The sequence below is a fragment of the Euprymna scolopes genome, chromosome 1 (assembly GCF_053919585.1).
Source record: "Euprymna scolopes isolate OS-2025 chromosome 1, ASM5391958v1, whole genome shotgun sequence".
Taxonomy (NCBI): domain Eukaryota; kingdom Metazoa; phylum Mollusca; class Cephalopoda; order Sepiida; family Sepiolidae; genus Euprymna; species Euprymna scolopes.
Genome location: NC_136482.1, coordinates 183,518,799 through 183,534,256, shown reverse-complemented (window position 1 = coordinate 183,534,256; position 15,458 = coordinate 183,518,799). Strand labels below are relative to the sequence as shown.

Here is a 15,458-nt window from a genome sequence, read left to right as displayed (position 1 = left end):
TGAACAAATGATAAATGTATTATTTTTTTTTCCTTTGCCATGTAGTTAAAACCAGTCCACCCTTCAACGGTATTCTTATAGAAGTAATGGATGATTGATTTTTAGTGATAAAAATAAGATATAAATATTAGAAGTGAAAAATAACTTTTTTTTTTTTTTTTTTTTTTTTTTTTTACATCGTCTTAGAATAGATTTTTTGTTAATAAATCAAACTATTTGGTTTGATATGTAGATATATCAGGAGTTTCATGACTTTTTTAAATTGTCTTTTTTAAAATGGAAATATATCAATAACAAGCTCTTATAGGTTAACATTTACAGGACAATCCAAAATGTGCACATTCTAGGTTGTTTTTTTTAAGTGCTAACGCTAGTAAAAGAACTTTTTCAAGAATGATATTAAAAATCATTAAAATTGTCCAATTTTCAGTTAAGCGTTTTGGAATTTATTTACATAAAAACTATAAATCCATTTTTGAAAACAAAGGAATCTATGTCCATACTTAAATCATTCAGTTAATGTAATGGTTTTCTTCAAGTGATACTCTAAATATCATTTGAACACTCCTTCCCTCCATTTTTTCACAAATTATTAAGCCATTAGTTTTAAAAATTGTAAGATGAAAATAATCATTTTATAATATATATATATATATATATATATATATATATATATATATATATATATATATATATATAAACACCATCTAACAGATTTATTAATATTAAGTGACTGACATATCACTAAATTAGAAAATGTTTATTACTTATGAAAACATCTAACATAAAAAACTTTAGTTTTAAATAATTCATCCAATAAGTTCATTGATTCTTTGGTTTTCAATGTTCTAAATATAATTAAGTAACTATAATACTTGAAAAGTTACACTATTTCCTTATTGTATATTTTATTTAACTCTTGTGGTATAAAGGCAATTTATAAATTTTGGAAAACTAAAAACATTTAAAAATCTATTTACAAAAATCTTTTGTAACTTCCCATCAATCACAGTATACAAAAAAAAAAAAAAAAAAAAAAAAAAAATCCACTCAAGGACAAAATTTGACAATACAATTTGGAAACTTATACAGGGAAATACAATTTTTTCTAAAAGGAGAAAATTTATTCATAACTAGATCATATATTTATGGAATTTTTATTTTCTGAATACTTTATAGAACTTGTATTCCTTTTATGTGCAGGATACATCATAAGAATTAAAAATCTTTTTATTTGATAACTTTTCAAAAACATTAAAAAATTTTTTTAAATTATTCTAATCTTGTAAGTTATCAGGCGAAAATAACAACTTAACTTATTTTTTTAACTCTTACTAGTTGGCACTGCTCTTAATTACTTTTAAATATGTACACATTTGGAATGGTAATTTAATGAAGATATAGGTCATTAACAATCAGTTTAACCATAAAATCGATGTCTCTCAAAATACTGAAATAGAAATCCCATAAACATTTTCAGCTTTTTTTTTTCTTTTAATGACATAATAGACATGTCCATATTTGGATTCTTCAGACTACTGTTCCCATCTTTAGTGTTATTTTCATGTTTTTGGACAATGTAACCTCCAACCTTTAGGTGTATCTTGTCGAATTCAAGAATCTGCACAGAAATAAAGGGTTTTGTTTAAAATTCTGTGAAAATTCCAGAGTTCAGCAAAAGATTTTCAGAGTTTGCTAAGAAATCTGATAGATGTCAAAGATTATATTGACCGAAACATTGTGAAAATAAAACTCATGAGAATAGTAGTTCAAAGAATCCAAATACGAAAAATCAATCCCTCATCTAAAAATTTCAGAAATAGGCATAAGAAATATTTTTTTTTTTAATTAAATTATGGTATCCTATGGTCATCAATTAAATTGTTTAACAATTTGAAAAGTTACATTTGAGTTGCCACAGGCAATTGAAATATGTTGTCTGACAATTTTATTATATAGATGATGTATCCACACAAAAGGCAACTAAAATTTTCGTACCACAGCAAATTCTTTGTTATATTAAATCTATCCAAAGAAACAAGAAAACAAAAATAACCAAGTTTGTCTTTTTTTATTAGAATGAAATGAAAAAAGAGGGGAGAGGGTTGATTGATGAAAAAGGCGACCAAGGGATGACAAAACCCTATGCAGACACATAGGATTCAAAAACGAAGCACTGTGGTGTAAGGTTGATGTAAAATACATACGTGGAATGGTTGTGGCCGCACCATCAGAGGAGTTTGCTGAAAGTGAACATATACAGCATAATTACTAATTACAACAGACATGATAATGATGAGGATGATGGTAATGGTCAGTTTATGCCATCATTGTCCAGAAGTGCTGTGAAGAAGATTAAAAGAAAGACTTTTTAGTAAATGACAATATAGTAACATGCCTGTAGAGGTTACATCTGTAGAGATAGGAGGTACAATAATAACATACAAACTTGTACATTATTTACAGTATCAAAAATAAGGATTTTTGCACACAAACTATTACGATCTATAAATAGTTCTTGAATAAGGAATCTGAAAGATTTTCATACAAGGCGTTCATGAATTCCTGGATCAGTTTTAAAGTTAGTAACTACAAGGTGTTCAGTCTTTTTTCATAAAAACGTTTCACATTCAATCGATTTTTATTAAAACGTTTGTATAAAGGATGGTTGTCTATCTCAAATATACAAATTGTTCATATGTATAATTTATATGTTTTTTGTTGTACAAAGCTATGTTTTTATTTTTTGACGTGTGAACAAATTTTTAGAAGAGAAGTACATACCATAGGAAGCCCGTTTCAAACAGTGAAAGATTAAGTTCCTGTTAATGTTCCCTCAGTCAAGCCTTCAAGTCACGCGTGGCTGCAAAATGGAAGGACCACCCAGACCTTTTTTTTTTTTTTTTACAGTGATCACCACTTATCAAGGCCCGGAAGCCACTCAGGGATAAGGGTTATTGTAAGTACATTACGTTAGTGTGGAGATTTGATGAAGTGTTTACTTAAGGGGGCGGTTCATTAGGAATTTGTTAACGTTGGACTTGAAGACATCTAAGTTGTAGTCCGGTGGGAAGCAGACAGACGGAACAGAGTTCCACAGGCGTGCAGTTCTAAGAAAGAAGCTTTGTTCATGGAATCCACGTTTTGATTTAGGCACAGATAAAGAGTGGGGGAATTTTTTTTTTTTTTTTTTCTACATGACTACCAATTTTCATACTGAGCCAGTAACCATATCCTCACATTTTTTATGTGCATTACAACTAGTGATACTTGACTCTTTGAAAGAAGAGGATCAAAGCCTTGACATATAGTATTAAATACTCTAGTCAGGTAACCGATGACCTATAATTAAGATGTAATAATAAAAAAAAAAAAAAAAGTTGATTTTTCCCTTTCCATTTGAACTTGTATTCAAATTAAAACATTCAGGAATTTATTAAGACACTTCTGATGATTCGATGAATTAAGAAACTGCAGTGGAAGTGTTCAGTTATGTGTATTATTATTTATATAAACATCAGAACTATAAACAAATATTCAATAAAAAGGAGTTGAAATTTCAAATAATTCATACTTTATTTACTAGTAGGACCCAAGAAAATTGTGGAAAGATACTCGTGCTCCCACCCCTGAACTTCATATTCTGCCACATTTTCATTAATGATTACAGAAACATCAGTGTTAACATTACAATTCTGCTTAACAGCGAGTACTATTCTAATGGCGTCGTTAGTTTTTAAATGAAAGAAAAATAAGGAAATATTTCTTCAGAACGTATTTCCCATATTATGACAACTTTTGAAATTATTCACGGAGATATATATATATATATATATATATATAAGTGGAAACATTTTCCTGTCCAATGAATGAAAAGGACTTGAGTAAAATTCTCAAAAGAGAAAACTTAAAAGTGGATTTTCCAGTTCATAACAATGTGAAAAAAATAAGAAATTGGGCGTTAAGATTTAGAGATCAGAGAATGTTAGTGAAAGAGGGAGTAGTAGAACAGCAATTGAAAGTAAATTCCTCAAACAAATTGCATTCATACTTGTTTAGGAAATTAATGTCAATAAAATAGAATTAATGGGTGAATGTACAAATACATTCATGTCTTTCTTCAGATATACAATTTAGATCATATACCATCACATTTATAAAAAAACAAAGCAATAATAAAAAAAATTTAAATGTTTAAGCAGAAATAAAATACGTTTCACCGAAACCACTCCCTGCAAGTTCTCATTGAAAAGCAGGTCTTTATTTCACCTATTTCTTCACACACATACTATATATATATATATATATATATATATATGAAGCATAAATGAAAACTAAACGAAAGTTTACATGTAAAATTTATTTTTCAACAGAATACCTTAAACAAAGATGATTAATAAATCCTAATGTATATAGGTAATTCCATGTCAAATCATCCAACAATTAAGGAGTTGGACACCTATATCCATAGATTTTCTTGTAACTTGCACCATAGACATAGCTAAGAAATCCTGAAAATTTGAGCATGGAATTCAGTGCAGTTGCCAATTTAGAACATTTTTTTATTTTGCATAAATTGCGTGAGATGTCAACAAGGCAAAATTTTAACTACATTTTTTTTAATAATTTTAGTTTGGAACATGATTTCACACTAAAAATTCACTCCAGTAAGTTTTTTTTAATCAGAGGAATTCAAAACTGGCATCAGATTTGCTCAGAAATGAAGCCTTCTTATGTGATTTTATCAGATTTTGAAATTTTTCATACGTGGTCCAATATAGGGGCAAAAAACGGTGTACCTGAGATGGTGTCAGTTAAAAAAAATTTTTTTTTTTTGGACATTCATGTATACACTATGAAATACCTTTGAATCAAAAATGGAAGAAGTTCTTTTGTTTACTCACAGTGCCTATTCAAAATTAAGTCTTTTTTTCGAGGGTTCAGAAATACCCTATTCGAAGAAGGAACTAGTTAAGGTATGTGAGATGCAGTTGGGAAGATAATCTAAATGTGTACAAGATTCATATTGAAATAAGTTTTACAAAGTAAAAATTAAAAGACAAAACAGTCTCACAGCGATAAGATATTTACAATAAAAGCAAACTTCACAAAAACCAACACATATTATCTGCATTGTGTTATTTTCTTTATAATACAAAAATCATTTTCTCATACTCCTTGTCAGTTATCTTGTATATTCTTTCCATATATGTTGTTGGGAAAACAATGCAAAGAATCTTGATTGGAACAAACCATGTATTATCAATTTATAGCCAATAAGATATCTTGCATGCTCCATAAGGATGCATGAACTTGACGGTTACATCACCTTCTGCAGTTGGTGCTGTCATTTCTTTTCTGAAGTTTAAGTTTGCTTGACCAATTCCTCCTTACGTATCTGGTAGCTACTTATCGAGAGGAGAAATTTCAAGATCTGTCTCTTGAGCTATTTCCTGTTATAATGCACAGACTACGCATGAAAAACATGTATTCTGTACAATTATATTTCTTGCGTCAATTTAGTGGAATTGTTTAGTCAAAATGGAGTCAACTTCAGATTCAGTTACCAGGCCATATCTGTTTTTGAAGTTGAAGTATTGACTAGCACCAATTTGCCAGTTACATTTGGGGATCACACCAAAAATCAATTCAAGATCACCAATTGTAGGAGCACTAATACCTCAATAATTAAACTAATGCAGTTTAAAGCCATTTGTCTGCCTACTTCTGCAAACTAGGTGATGTCTGTCACTGAGAAAGGAGAGTGCACTAGTTTCTAGTAGGAACCGGTTACTAAAATATTTATACTTTTCGACTATGTTAAGAACTGTTTCTCCAAAATTCAACTCAAATAGCACAAATGTTAGGTGAAGGTGGGGGTGATAATAGAATTAAAAAAAAAACTTTTTGAATACAGATAAGATTTCAGTGCATCAAATTTTTAATTTTAAGAGCTTGATTGGTATATTATCAATTTTTTTTTTTTTTTTTTTGTTAAATTTACTATTTATAAGAAATGAATGAAACTTCAAAGTTTCTAACCGTTCTTCTAGTCATCAAAAAATGTATCTTAATATTCGTTACATTTCACATTAAAAATAAAATAAATATTAATAGAAAAACAAATCACCATGTAATAAAATTCAATTGCAATTTAATTTTCAACACAAATAACTAAGCTTTTTTTGTTAGTAGTAGCATCTCAAATTTAGAACAAAAATATAATTTATAAATCAATAAAATCACTAGTTCAACCAATAAAACATGACTTCCAGCTGAAAATATGCCAAATAAATTTGAAAATTTAGCACTGGAATTCAATTTGGGATAATTCAGACTTGCATTCTAATAGAGACATGTGGGATAAGAATACTTTTCTGACAATCGGAATTAGCATGAAACGGCAGTGTTACAATAATCCAGCTTTAATCATCTATTGTAATACAAACACTGATCATTTTTTATTCACATATTTTGTGTACGTTGCCTCTTATCTGACGATTACATTGATAATTCACTTTTAGTTGGATTTAAATGTTGATATTTTAATTACAATTAAAATGAAATAAAAATGGAAGCAAGGCAATGTTCTCATTAAAATTTTTTTTCTTGGAAAAAAAAAATTTCAATATTGCATTTTAATACCATTATATATATATATATATATATATATATATATATATATATATATATATATTATATAAATTTTCACGCCAAAAGAAGAAATCAATCCTCTTTCAAATTCTTATTTTATTCTGATATTTTTAAGCAGACACCTAAACTTGCATGTTTCCTTGGAAAGCAAAACATTAACACTTCAGAGACAAATGGCTATTCCTGAAATACTACTATAAAGTTGAATATATAAAATGAAAAACAAATTTGGAGAAAAAAAGGGGGGGGGATATTTAAAGTCTACAAAAACATTCATTTAGCTTAATATTTGCTACAATTCATAAATAAGTATAACTTATGGAATATATACTTTAAAGTATATACATTCTGATGATTATATATATATATATATATATATATATATATATACACACACACACACACACACACACACACTTCAGAATAATGTAATGCAATTGATCAACTAGTATGGAAATTGCATATAATAAAAATTCTAGATTTGAAATTTAACTATTTCACATCATAGAATTTAAATTAGGAAACACACACACAAGCAGCTCGTAAAGTACACTTAAATAGAATATTTTAATTGATACAGATTTCGTATTTATTATCATACAGCAAATTCTGTTGATTATTATATTGTACCTAGTATATATAGTAATGATTTCCAAAGTTGAAAAAAATTGTGCTGTCAGCTGGAATCTAAACCAAAACATTCAGCACTCCAGCCTTCATAACTGTCTAAACTTTCACTAGGTGGATAAAAAAGAAATAACTTTAAGCTAAAAATGTATATGTACACATACTCAGAAGTCACATGCGTGTCTGTGCAAAAAGTTTACCAAACTCCTCTCTGAATATGTGATCTACAAAGTATCAATTTTATATTATATATATATATATATTATATATATATATATATATATATTATATATATATATATATATAGCATTTGGACCTGTAGCATACTTTTGACTGTTTTTTAGTCTGCAGTTAGTCGATTTACACCTGCCAAGGTCAGCTGTTTTTTTTTTATTTTAACCCTTTAGCAGCTATTTTTACAGGCTAAAAACCAAACCAGAAGTGTTTCCAAGGTCCAAATAACCTATATATCAAGTTTCAAATTTGTACATCAAATATTCAGAGAGGGGTTTGGTAAAAACCTTTCGTATGCCCACACACAAACAAGGCCACTTCTATATGTCAGTGTGCTAAAACGTTTTTATTCTAAATTCTACGCAATTATGCAGAATATAGAAACTATGCATAAAATAATTAAGCATAATAGTTAAATGAAATCAATCATCTAATAAGATTAATTAATGAACGATCATTTTTCAAAGGAATATGTAAATTAGTTCACCTTTATGAAGTCGCTCACATATTCATGATTAAGTATATCAAGTTCATTTTAATTTAAATATAAAAAAGAAGGTTTTTAATATCAATGTCAGAGCAAGAAATACCTTAACTTTATAGGTTATAAAGATATTGACTAACATTTTTTCCCAAAAAAGAGTACTCGAGATAACGAGCAGAATAAAATTCAAGTTCTCTACTTGACAAGTCCTACCAAAAGATCCATGCAATTCTGTTTCAACAAATAAGTTGGTATGACAGCATTTTGTTTTAAGTGAAATAATTTTATGAAGAGAGAATATTTAAAAACTCAAGCAATCTCTAAATCTTACAAGGAGTATATTTTGATAAAATAAATTATACTAGCATTTAAAAACATGCTGCGTTTTAATAGAGATTTTAGTATTGAAACACAAAAGTAGGTCACAAATAATTCTTGCTTTATACCATTTAATGTATCAATGCTTTTCATTCAACATCTGCTCTAACTCATTGCAAAATAATCTGAGGGGAAAAAAAAAACAGTGGAGATAAAGTTACTTTTGTCACAAATCTAAGTATTGTTCTGCTTGTTTGAAAAAGGTATTTAAAATATTTGAAGTGTTCTAAATATTATTCGGACAATAAAACTTGATGTTAACATTCAAGCCATCCATTTTTTTCAATTGTTGTCAGGTGATGCATAGTCTTACAAAGAGGGCGTAGTGGGAGGGAAAAAGGAGAGCAAGAAAACAGTTGCCAATATATCAATGAACCAACTCAGTAAGATGATGTGATACAAAATGAGGCAAGTGAAATTTCAATTGTATAAAGGCTGATCTTACAAATTTGGAAGCAGACAGAAGGGAGTTAAAGTTTTTCTTTCTCCAACTCATTTCAAATGTACCGTAAGCTGGGGTGACTCTGGCTACCTGGGGTTATTGAGTGTAAAAAAATAAAAAAAAGTGTAAATAACTCTGCTGCACCATAACGAGTTAGTAAAATTATGAAATCGCATAGAATCTGGAAATTTTGTTTAAAATGCAGAGATCATATTTTTATCTTTCTTAATGGCTCAAAGTCACTCTGGGTGGCCAGAACCACAACCAGCTTACGATAAACAGACTTTTGAAAACATTTTCTTTTACACACAAAACAAAAAACTGTATGAATCAGTTGTTGGCTGCAAAGACACTCCATCTCTTTAAACCCTCATACTTTCTGAAATTTGCTAAAATATCACAACTGATGCTCTCTCCAACTCCATATACTTGTATGATGACTCATACAATATCCTATGTACTAAATAGGTATTTTTGTAGTGCACTTGATCACTGTACACGAGGATTTCATTATTTTAGAAGATAATATTTGAAACTAGATTTCAAAATTCAATATTTATCACTACATAAATTCACCATGAACCTCAGTTTTAGAAATGTGAATTGCACAGTGATCATCAGAAGGAAGGTTCATAATTCCAATGGTTGCTCTTTTGTGCAAGAGTCACCATCCAACACATTGAATACCTGACATTGCGATTCTTGTCTGTCACTGACAGTCTTCATCACTAGACACACCATATCCGTCTTTCCAACACTAATTCGATTTCATCTTCAATTTGTTCATTCCCATGATAATTCCTAAGTGTCAGAATCATGGCATCTGAATTGATGACATTCTCGGAATTCCATCACTTGTTGAAACCAATTAATTTTGTGTCTTTCGCCTTTCTTGCAAATAAAACGTGGATAAGAGTCAACTTTTATCTGCACCTCAGAACCAATATTAATTTCTGGGAGAATTAATTTTCCATTCTGTCAAACACAAAAAAATCCCCATGCAAATGGTGCCATTTAATCAAGTGACTATGATGACTATGACTGTGAATTCTAAATCAATCAAAAGTGACATATCCATTGCATAGTAGTCATGTCATCTGAAGAACTATTCCAAAGTCCAATCAAGACTCTTGTGTCATCTATCAGATACTAAACCATCCTAAATTCTTGAAGGATTTTGTGTTCAAAGTTTCAAAGAACATTCTTACTAGAGTAGTAGCAGAAGCATTGACGGCCTTCATCAAAAACACAATTTAAGTTTGTTATTTCATGCTTCGGTCATAGTTTAAAATACTGATTTCTTCCTTGGATTTCAATGACAGGTACGCGAAATAAAATGGTGCCTCCAGTTGCGGCGATAAAATGTTAAAGTACCCCCCCCCTTTTTTAGTAACCAATTGGAAAAGCCATTCATTTTTAACATGATTTACTCACAATGAGGGCACTATAATATCTTTTCTCCAAGGGTTAAGTATTCATCAGCTTTTTCATGGACTTGACATAGTTAGGCTGTTTTATACATAAACTTTGCTCACAAATGAAAACAATGTTACCTTGCGGCCCCTTAAGTTTCACATCAGGGTAAACATAACTAATCATGGGCCTCAAAGTTTCGAAACTGACAGACAGCGCCTATGTACGTGACAGAATAAGAAAACTCATTAAGATAAATCAAGATTACCTTCAAAGTAGTTAGAGTAACTTGCCCAGCTTGCAACCAGCCCTCAGTGCAACCACTTTGTGTAACTGTCACCAGTGAAGTTTGAAGGGAATAAGTTCGTTGGTGGCCTCCTTTGATTTAACTAACATCATTTTTCACTTTCAGTTCACCATTGGTGCATATGCTTGGCACAAGTTGATCTGAAGTTCTGGTTGCACAAAAACATCGCTCAGCGAAATTTTGGTGAGTTTTTTACAGTATCATTTTTGCACATGCTTATATTGCTTTCTGCCTGTACATCAACTCATCCTGTTCATGGAATGTTAGGAGTGTTATTTATTCATGTCAATCATATTCATGGCAGTAAATAGCGACAGAGAGGCAGTGGTTGCACTTAGGGTATGACTGAAATCAATATTGCCCACTTGCAACAAATGTGGTTGCAGGGAGGGCAGAAGAAAATATTGCATGTCCTTTGTGCAACCAAAAGCCAGGTTGTAGTCGTTTTGTAGACTCTAGTAAGTTGTTCCTACCCCAAGAGCTCAGAAACAATCTAGATCTACCTGTATGGCAGAATTCAAATCTGCACAAGACAGGCCACCTCTGACTCATTGAGAGAGAGAGAGAGAGAGAGAGAGAGAGAGAGAGAGAGAGAGAGAGAGAGAGAGAGAGTGGTGTGTGTGTGTGTACATATATGGCGAGTGTGTGTGTGTATGTGTGTGGGGCCCTGTGTGTGTCTGTGTATCTAGATCTATCTGTGTGTGTGTTTGTGTATAAAAAAAATTTGACAAGGTCTTTTTATTTTTTCTCTCCTTTGTTTGTTTAGGTCTACAATGAAGACCAAGTGGACCCAAGAAAACTTGCAGAATGCCCTTCAAGCAGTGAGCAATGGCATGTCAAAGAGGGAGGCAGCGTCTACTTTCAACATTTCATGGGAAACATTTGCCTGTAAAATAACTGGCAGAAGAAAGATGGACACCACAGCACCCCAGACTTATTTCAGACTCCAAGAAGAGGGAGAAATCATCAAGTTCATCAAAGACTCATCACATAGAGGCTTTGGACAAACAAAACAGGAGCTAATGTTGACAGTCCAAAGCATGCTGAACGCAAGGGGATGAACAACAAAATGGCCAGCCAACATGCCATCTGAAAAGTGGTACCGTTTGTTCAAGAAAAGGCATCCGTAAGTAGTTCTGCGTACTCCTCAAAAACTTGGAAAGCAAAGAGCTCTTGTCAGAAAATCATCCATAATGAAGCCGTTTGCTGATTTCCAAGCCACCATCACTGACATTGATGGCCAGTATTTTGCTAGATCCATCAAGGATCTACAACTGTGATGAGTCTGGCTTCAGTTTAGACGCTTCCTCTGGGAAAGTTCTGTCTTTTATGGGGACAAAATTTGTTTATCAAGTTGGCAGTGAACAAAAGACAATGATTACCGTTCTTGTATGCTGCTGTGCGAGTGGACACTTTGTGCACCCAATGATGATCCTGGCACACAGTTCAGGGGATTCAGACCACAGGAAGTGTTTGACGATTCATTCATCACAAAGTCCAAAAATGGATGGACAAATCAGTCCATCTTCCTGGACTGGTTGCAACAGGTCTTCTACCCCCAAAACAGCCCATGTGAAGCAGCCCATCCTCCTTCTGGTCGATGGACATATCAGTCACCAGTCCATTGAAGTGACTTTTTGCAAGGACAATGGCATCATCCTGTATGCCTTACCTCCACATGCATCCCACCTTATGCAGCCATTGGATGTTGGGGTTTTCAAGACAATGAAAGCGGAATGGCGGAAATCCGTCAAAAAATAAAATGAACTGGAAATTGTCACCAAGCGCATATTCGCACTTGTTTTCAAAGAGGCATATGAAACTACCATCAAGCGAGATCTGGCCCCACAAGCTTTCAGGAACAGTGGCATATATCCACTGGATCCAAACAACATTGAGTAGCAGAAGATATTGCCAGACATCACAGCAGAGGATCAAACCAGTGCTTCAGTTCCACAATTTCCTGCTGTGTCATCATCAGTGCCAGCACCTGCATTACCAGCACCAACATCGTCTTCACCATCTTCCCTACCAATGCCAACACCTGCACCAGCATCTTCATCAGCGTCTGCATCATCTTCATCAGTGGCAGCACCTGTATTGGCAGCTCCCGCATCATCTTCATCATCTTCCTTGCCGATGCCAACAGGAACATCATCTTCCTTGTCAGTTCCAGCACCCAACCTCACAGCAAGCACAAGTACGTTCTGATGAAAGATCAAATTTGTCTTCAATTGTGAGGAAATATTCAATGATCTGTGCCCAGATAGGCGAAACAAAATTGAACTTGTATTTCAAAAGACTTGAAGAAGGCTATGATTGCCCAGACAGCCTCTTTTCCTTGTGGAAGCAATACCATTCGGTCATTGTGAGCCACTCTGTTCACGTGACCCACATGGAATCCTCAGTATCAAACCACCCATCAGTAAACAGGCCTACTGAAGACCCGCTTACTGTGCCAACCATCAAAAAAGGCACTGTGAAGCAGAAAGTACAACAGCTGCCTTCATTGATAAGTGGAAACAAGTTCATTGAACACTTTGAGACCAATGACAGGAAGGAAAAAGAGGAAAAGGAAAGAAAGGAAAAAAGAAAACTGGATACGGAGAGGAAGAGACAGGAAAAAGCAAAAGAAAATGAAGAAAAGAAAAAAAAAAGAACTTGCTAAACTGAGACTTGAGTGAAAGAAAGAGAAAGTGGAAATTCTAAGATGAAAGGAAAGCAGGAAGAGATAGATGGAGGCAAAAAGAGCTCAAGAACGAAATGTGGATCGAACCAAGAAAAGAAAAGCCATGAGAAATAAGGTCATTGAAGAGAGTGACACTACACTAGTGCAGATGAATCTGAAATGGTTTTAGATGACAATTCAGACTTCAACTTCGTTGATGAAGGTTTCGATAACCTTTTGGAAGATGACACTTTCGAAATAGAAAGCAATCACAGAGGCAGAATCCACGGATATTGTCGTTGACGAATCAACAACCACTGGAAACAAGAAAATAATTTGTGACAAATCACTTTGGGAAGCATTCTCTGTACAAACTGGAACTGAAAGCGAACATGTCTAGACCCTAAATTTGATGCATACAATACAATCCTGTTCCTTTTTGTCTTCAGCCCGGTTACATTCTGAACGATAGGTCTAGCCGCAGCAGCTGGCTACTTTATTTGGGGATTTAAATTCAAAATATGCAATTTTGTTGAACACAACAGCTGTGTTTCAATATATTTCAAGCTTGTATCCAGAGGTCTTGTATATTTTTTTGGGTCATTGGCCCATGTGGTTGCACTGTAGGCACACACGTGGTTGCAACCAGGGCACGTGGTTGCAGGGAGGGTCGCTAAGTGGTTGCTGTCAGGGCAAGTGGTTGCAAAGGGAGCATCTCTGACAAGTCATTTTGCTTCTTAAATCCTTACTAATGTTGTGCGAGTCTCTGCTGGCCCCAGCATGCCCTCAGTGAAACCATTTTGCCCTGGTGCAACCACTTGGAAATATTTTATTGGACCACACGGAGATACAATTTAGACTTTTTTGCTCATGGTTGCCAGTGGGCGTGTTACTCTAATAAAATTATTGTATATCATTAAATGTTATGAAAAGTACTATGACGTTTTTATCATAAATTTTTGATAGCATTAATCTGACTTCAAATAAACAGTTCAACTTAAAAATACCTTAGATTTATGATTCTTTCATTACGATTCTCTTATATTTTTAACGATGCGATTCCCCCTAAATTACCCGATTCTTAGGATTAACGATTCCGATTAATCATCCCACCACTAATATATATATATATATATATATATACCACTCACAATGTCCCTAAATTTCTTTTGAAACAGGACATACAAAACCTTTTATAATATAACTAAAGACACAAGGTCTACCATTTTTTTTCCTGGCATACCTCTTATATAGTTTTCAAGTACTTTTGACACTTGATTAAAATGCGATCTCAGCTTCCACAGAAGGATAAGGTGACCCAATTTGTCATTTTTGCGTTATCTGTTGAGGACATTGTAAAATTGGTATGTTTGCTATGCAAAGGACAGTGACAAACTTGGCAATTTAAAATGATTTAATAATCACCTTAAATTAATCAATACCCACACCGCTCTTAATAAAAATAGTTTTGGTTTAGTAAAACTCATCCATTCCTTCCAGAGTTCCTTCAGTCACCAAGAAATCTAACATTTGTGCAATTTTGATCATAAAATCCATTCTGCCACTGCCCACTTTTGTAACCTGTTTTGATGGTAAGAGTCAACCTTTGGCTAAACTGATCAGCATGTTCAATCTAGGAACAATCTTCATCTTTGACCTTTATCAATGAATATATTTGTGCACCAATTACGTTCAGCTTCAGTTTGGTTCACTTACGTAAAGCTGTTTAATCTTTATTATTGACAGTGCAAGTAATTTTCCATATAATGATGCTCTTAATGTTCTTGAGTTTCCCTTGCCTCACAACTTGAACAAGGTAATGTAAATATCCTGATAGTATTACGGTATCCTTAAAAGCTCTATTGAGTAACACTTGTTATGATTCATTCCCTCCTACAATTATTGCATTGTCCGACTTGCAAACAATTTCCTAAAGGGCTGAAAAGCATAGACTCAAAATACCCCCCCCCCCAAAAAAAAACGAGAACAATAGAATTTTTGCATGATCTTAAGGGCTGATATTTTTGAAAAGCAAAAATAGTTACTTCAGAATTTTGGTAGCTAATGTCCTTATTAACAGAAGGATTTCAGCACCATCCTTATTGAGATGAAATAGCTTTTTTTTTTTTTTTAAAGAGAGAGAGGGCAAGGACGAGAGAGGTAGAGGGTTAATGGATAGTTGTTCCAAACAAAAATTTGTCTTATTTTTAAAACCTGAAATGTTTTTATATTTTTATAAATTTAAAATTTT

General features: G+C 32.7%; 1 protein-coding gene across 12 annotated transcripts in view; it reads right to left on the bottom strand.

Moving 5' to 3' along the window:
• The window catches only part of LOC145278012 (RILP-like protein 1), a 188,812-nt gene that overhangs the window by 58,846 nt on the left and 114,508 nt on the right, over positions 1-15,458 (bottom strand). For 7 of the 12 annotated variants that reach the window (XR_013868274.1, XR_013868272.1, XM_080130272.1 and 4 more), the window contains exon 3: positions 2,208-2,243. The exons of the other annotated variants lie outside the window; for them this stretch is intronic. Coding sequence is in view for 5 of the 7 variants with exons in the window: in XM_080130272.1 (XP_079986398.1) it covers positions 2,208-2,243 (36 nt within the window). In the remaining 2 variants the exon portion in view is untranslated. The remainder of the gene's footprint in view (positions 1-2,207; positions 2,244-15,458) is intronic. 12 annotated transcript variants of the gene reach the window in all.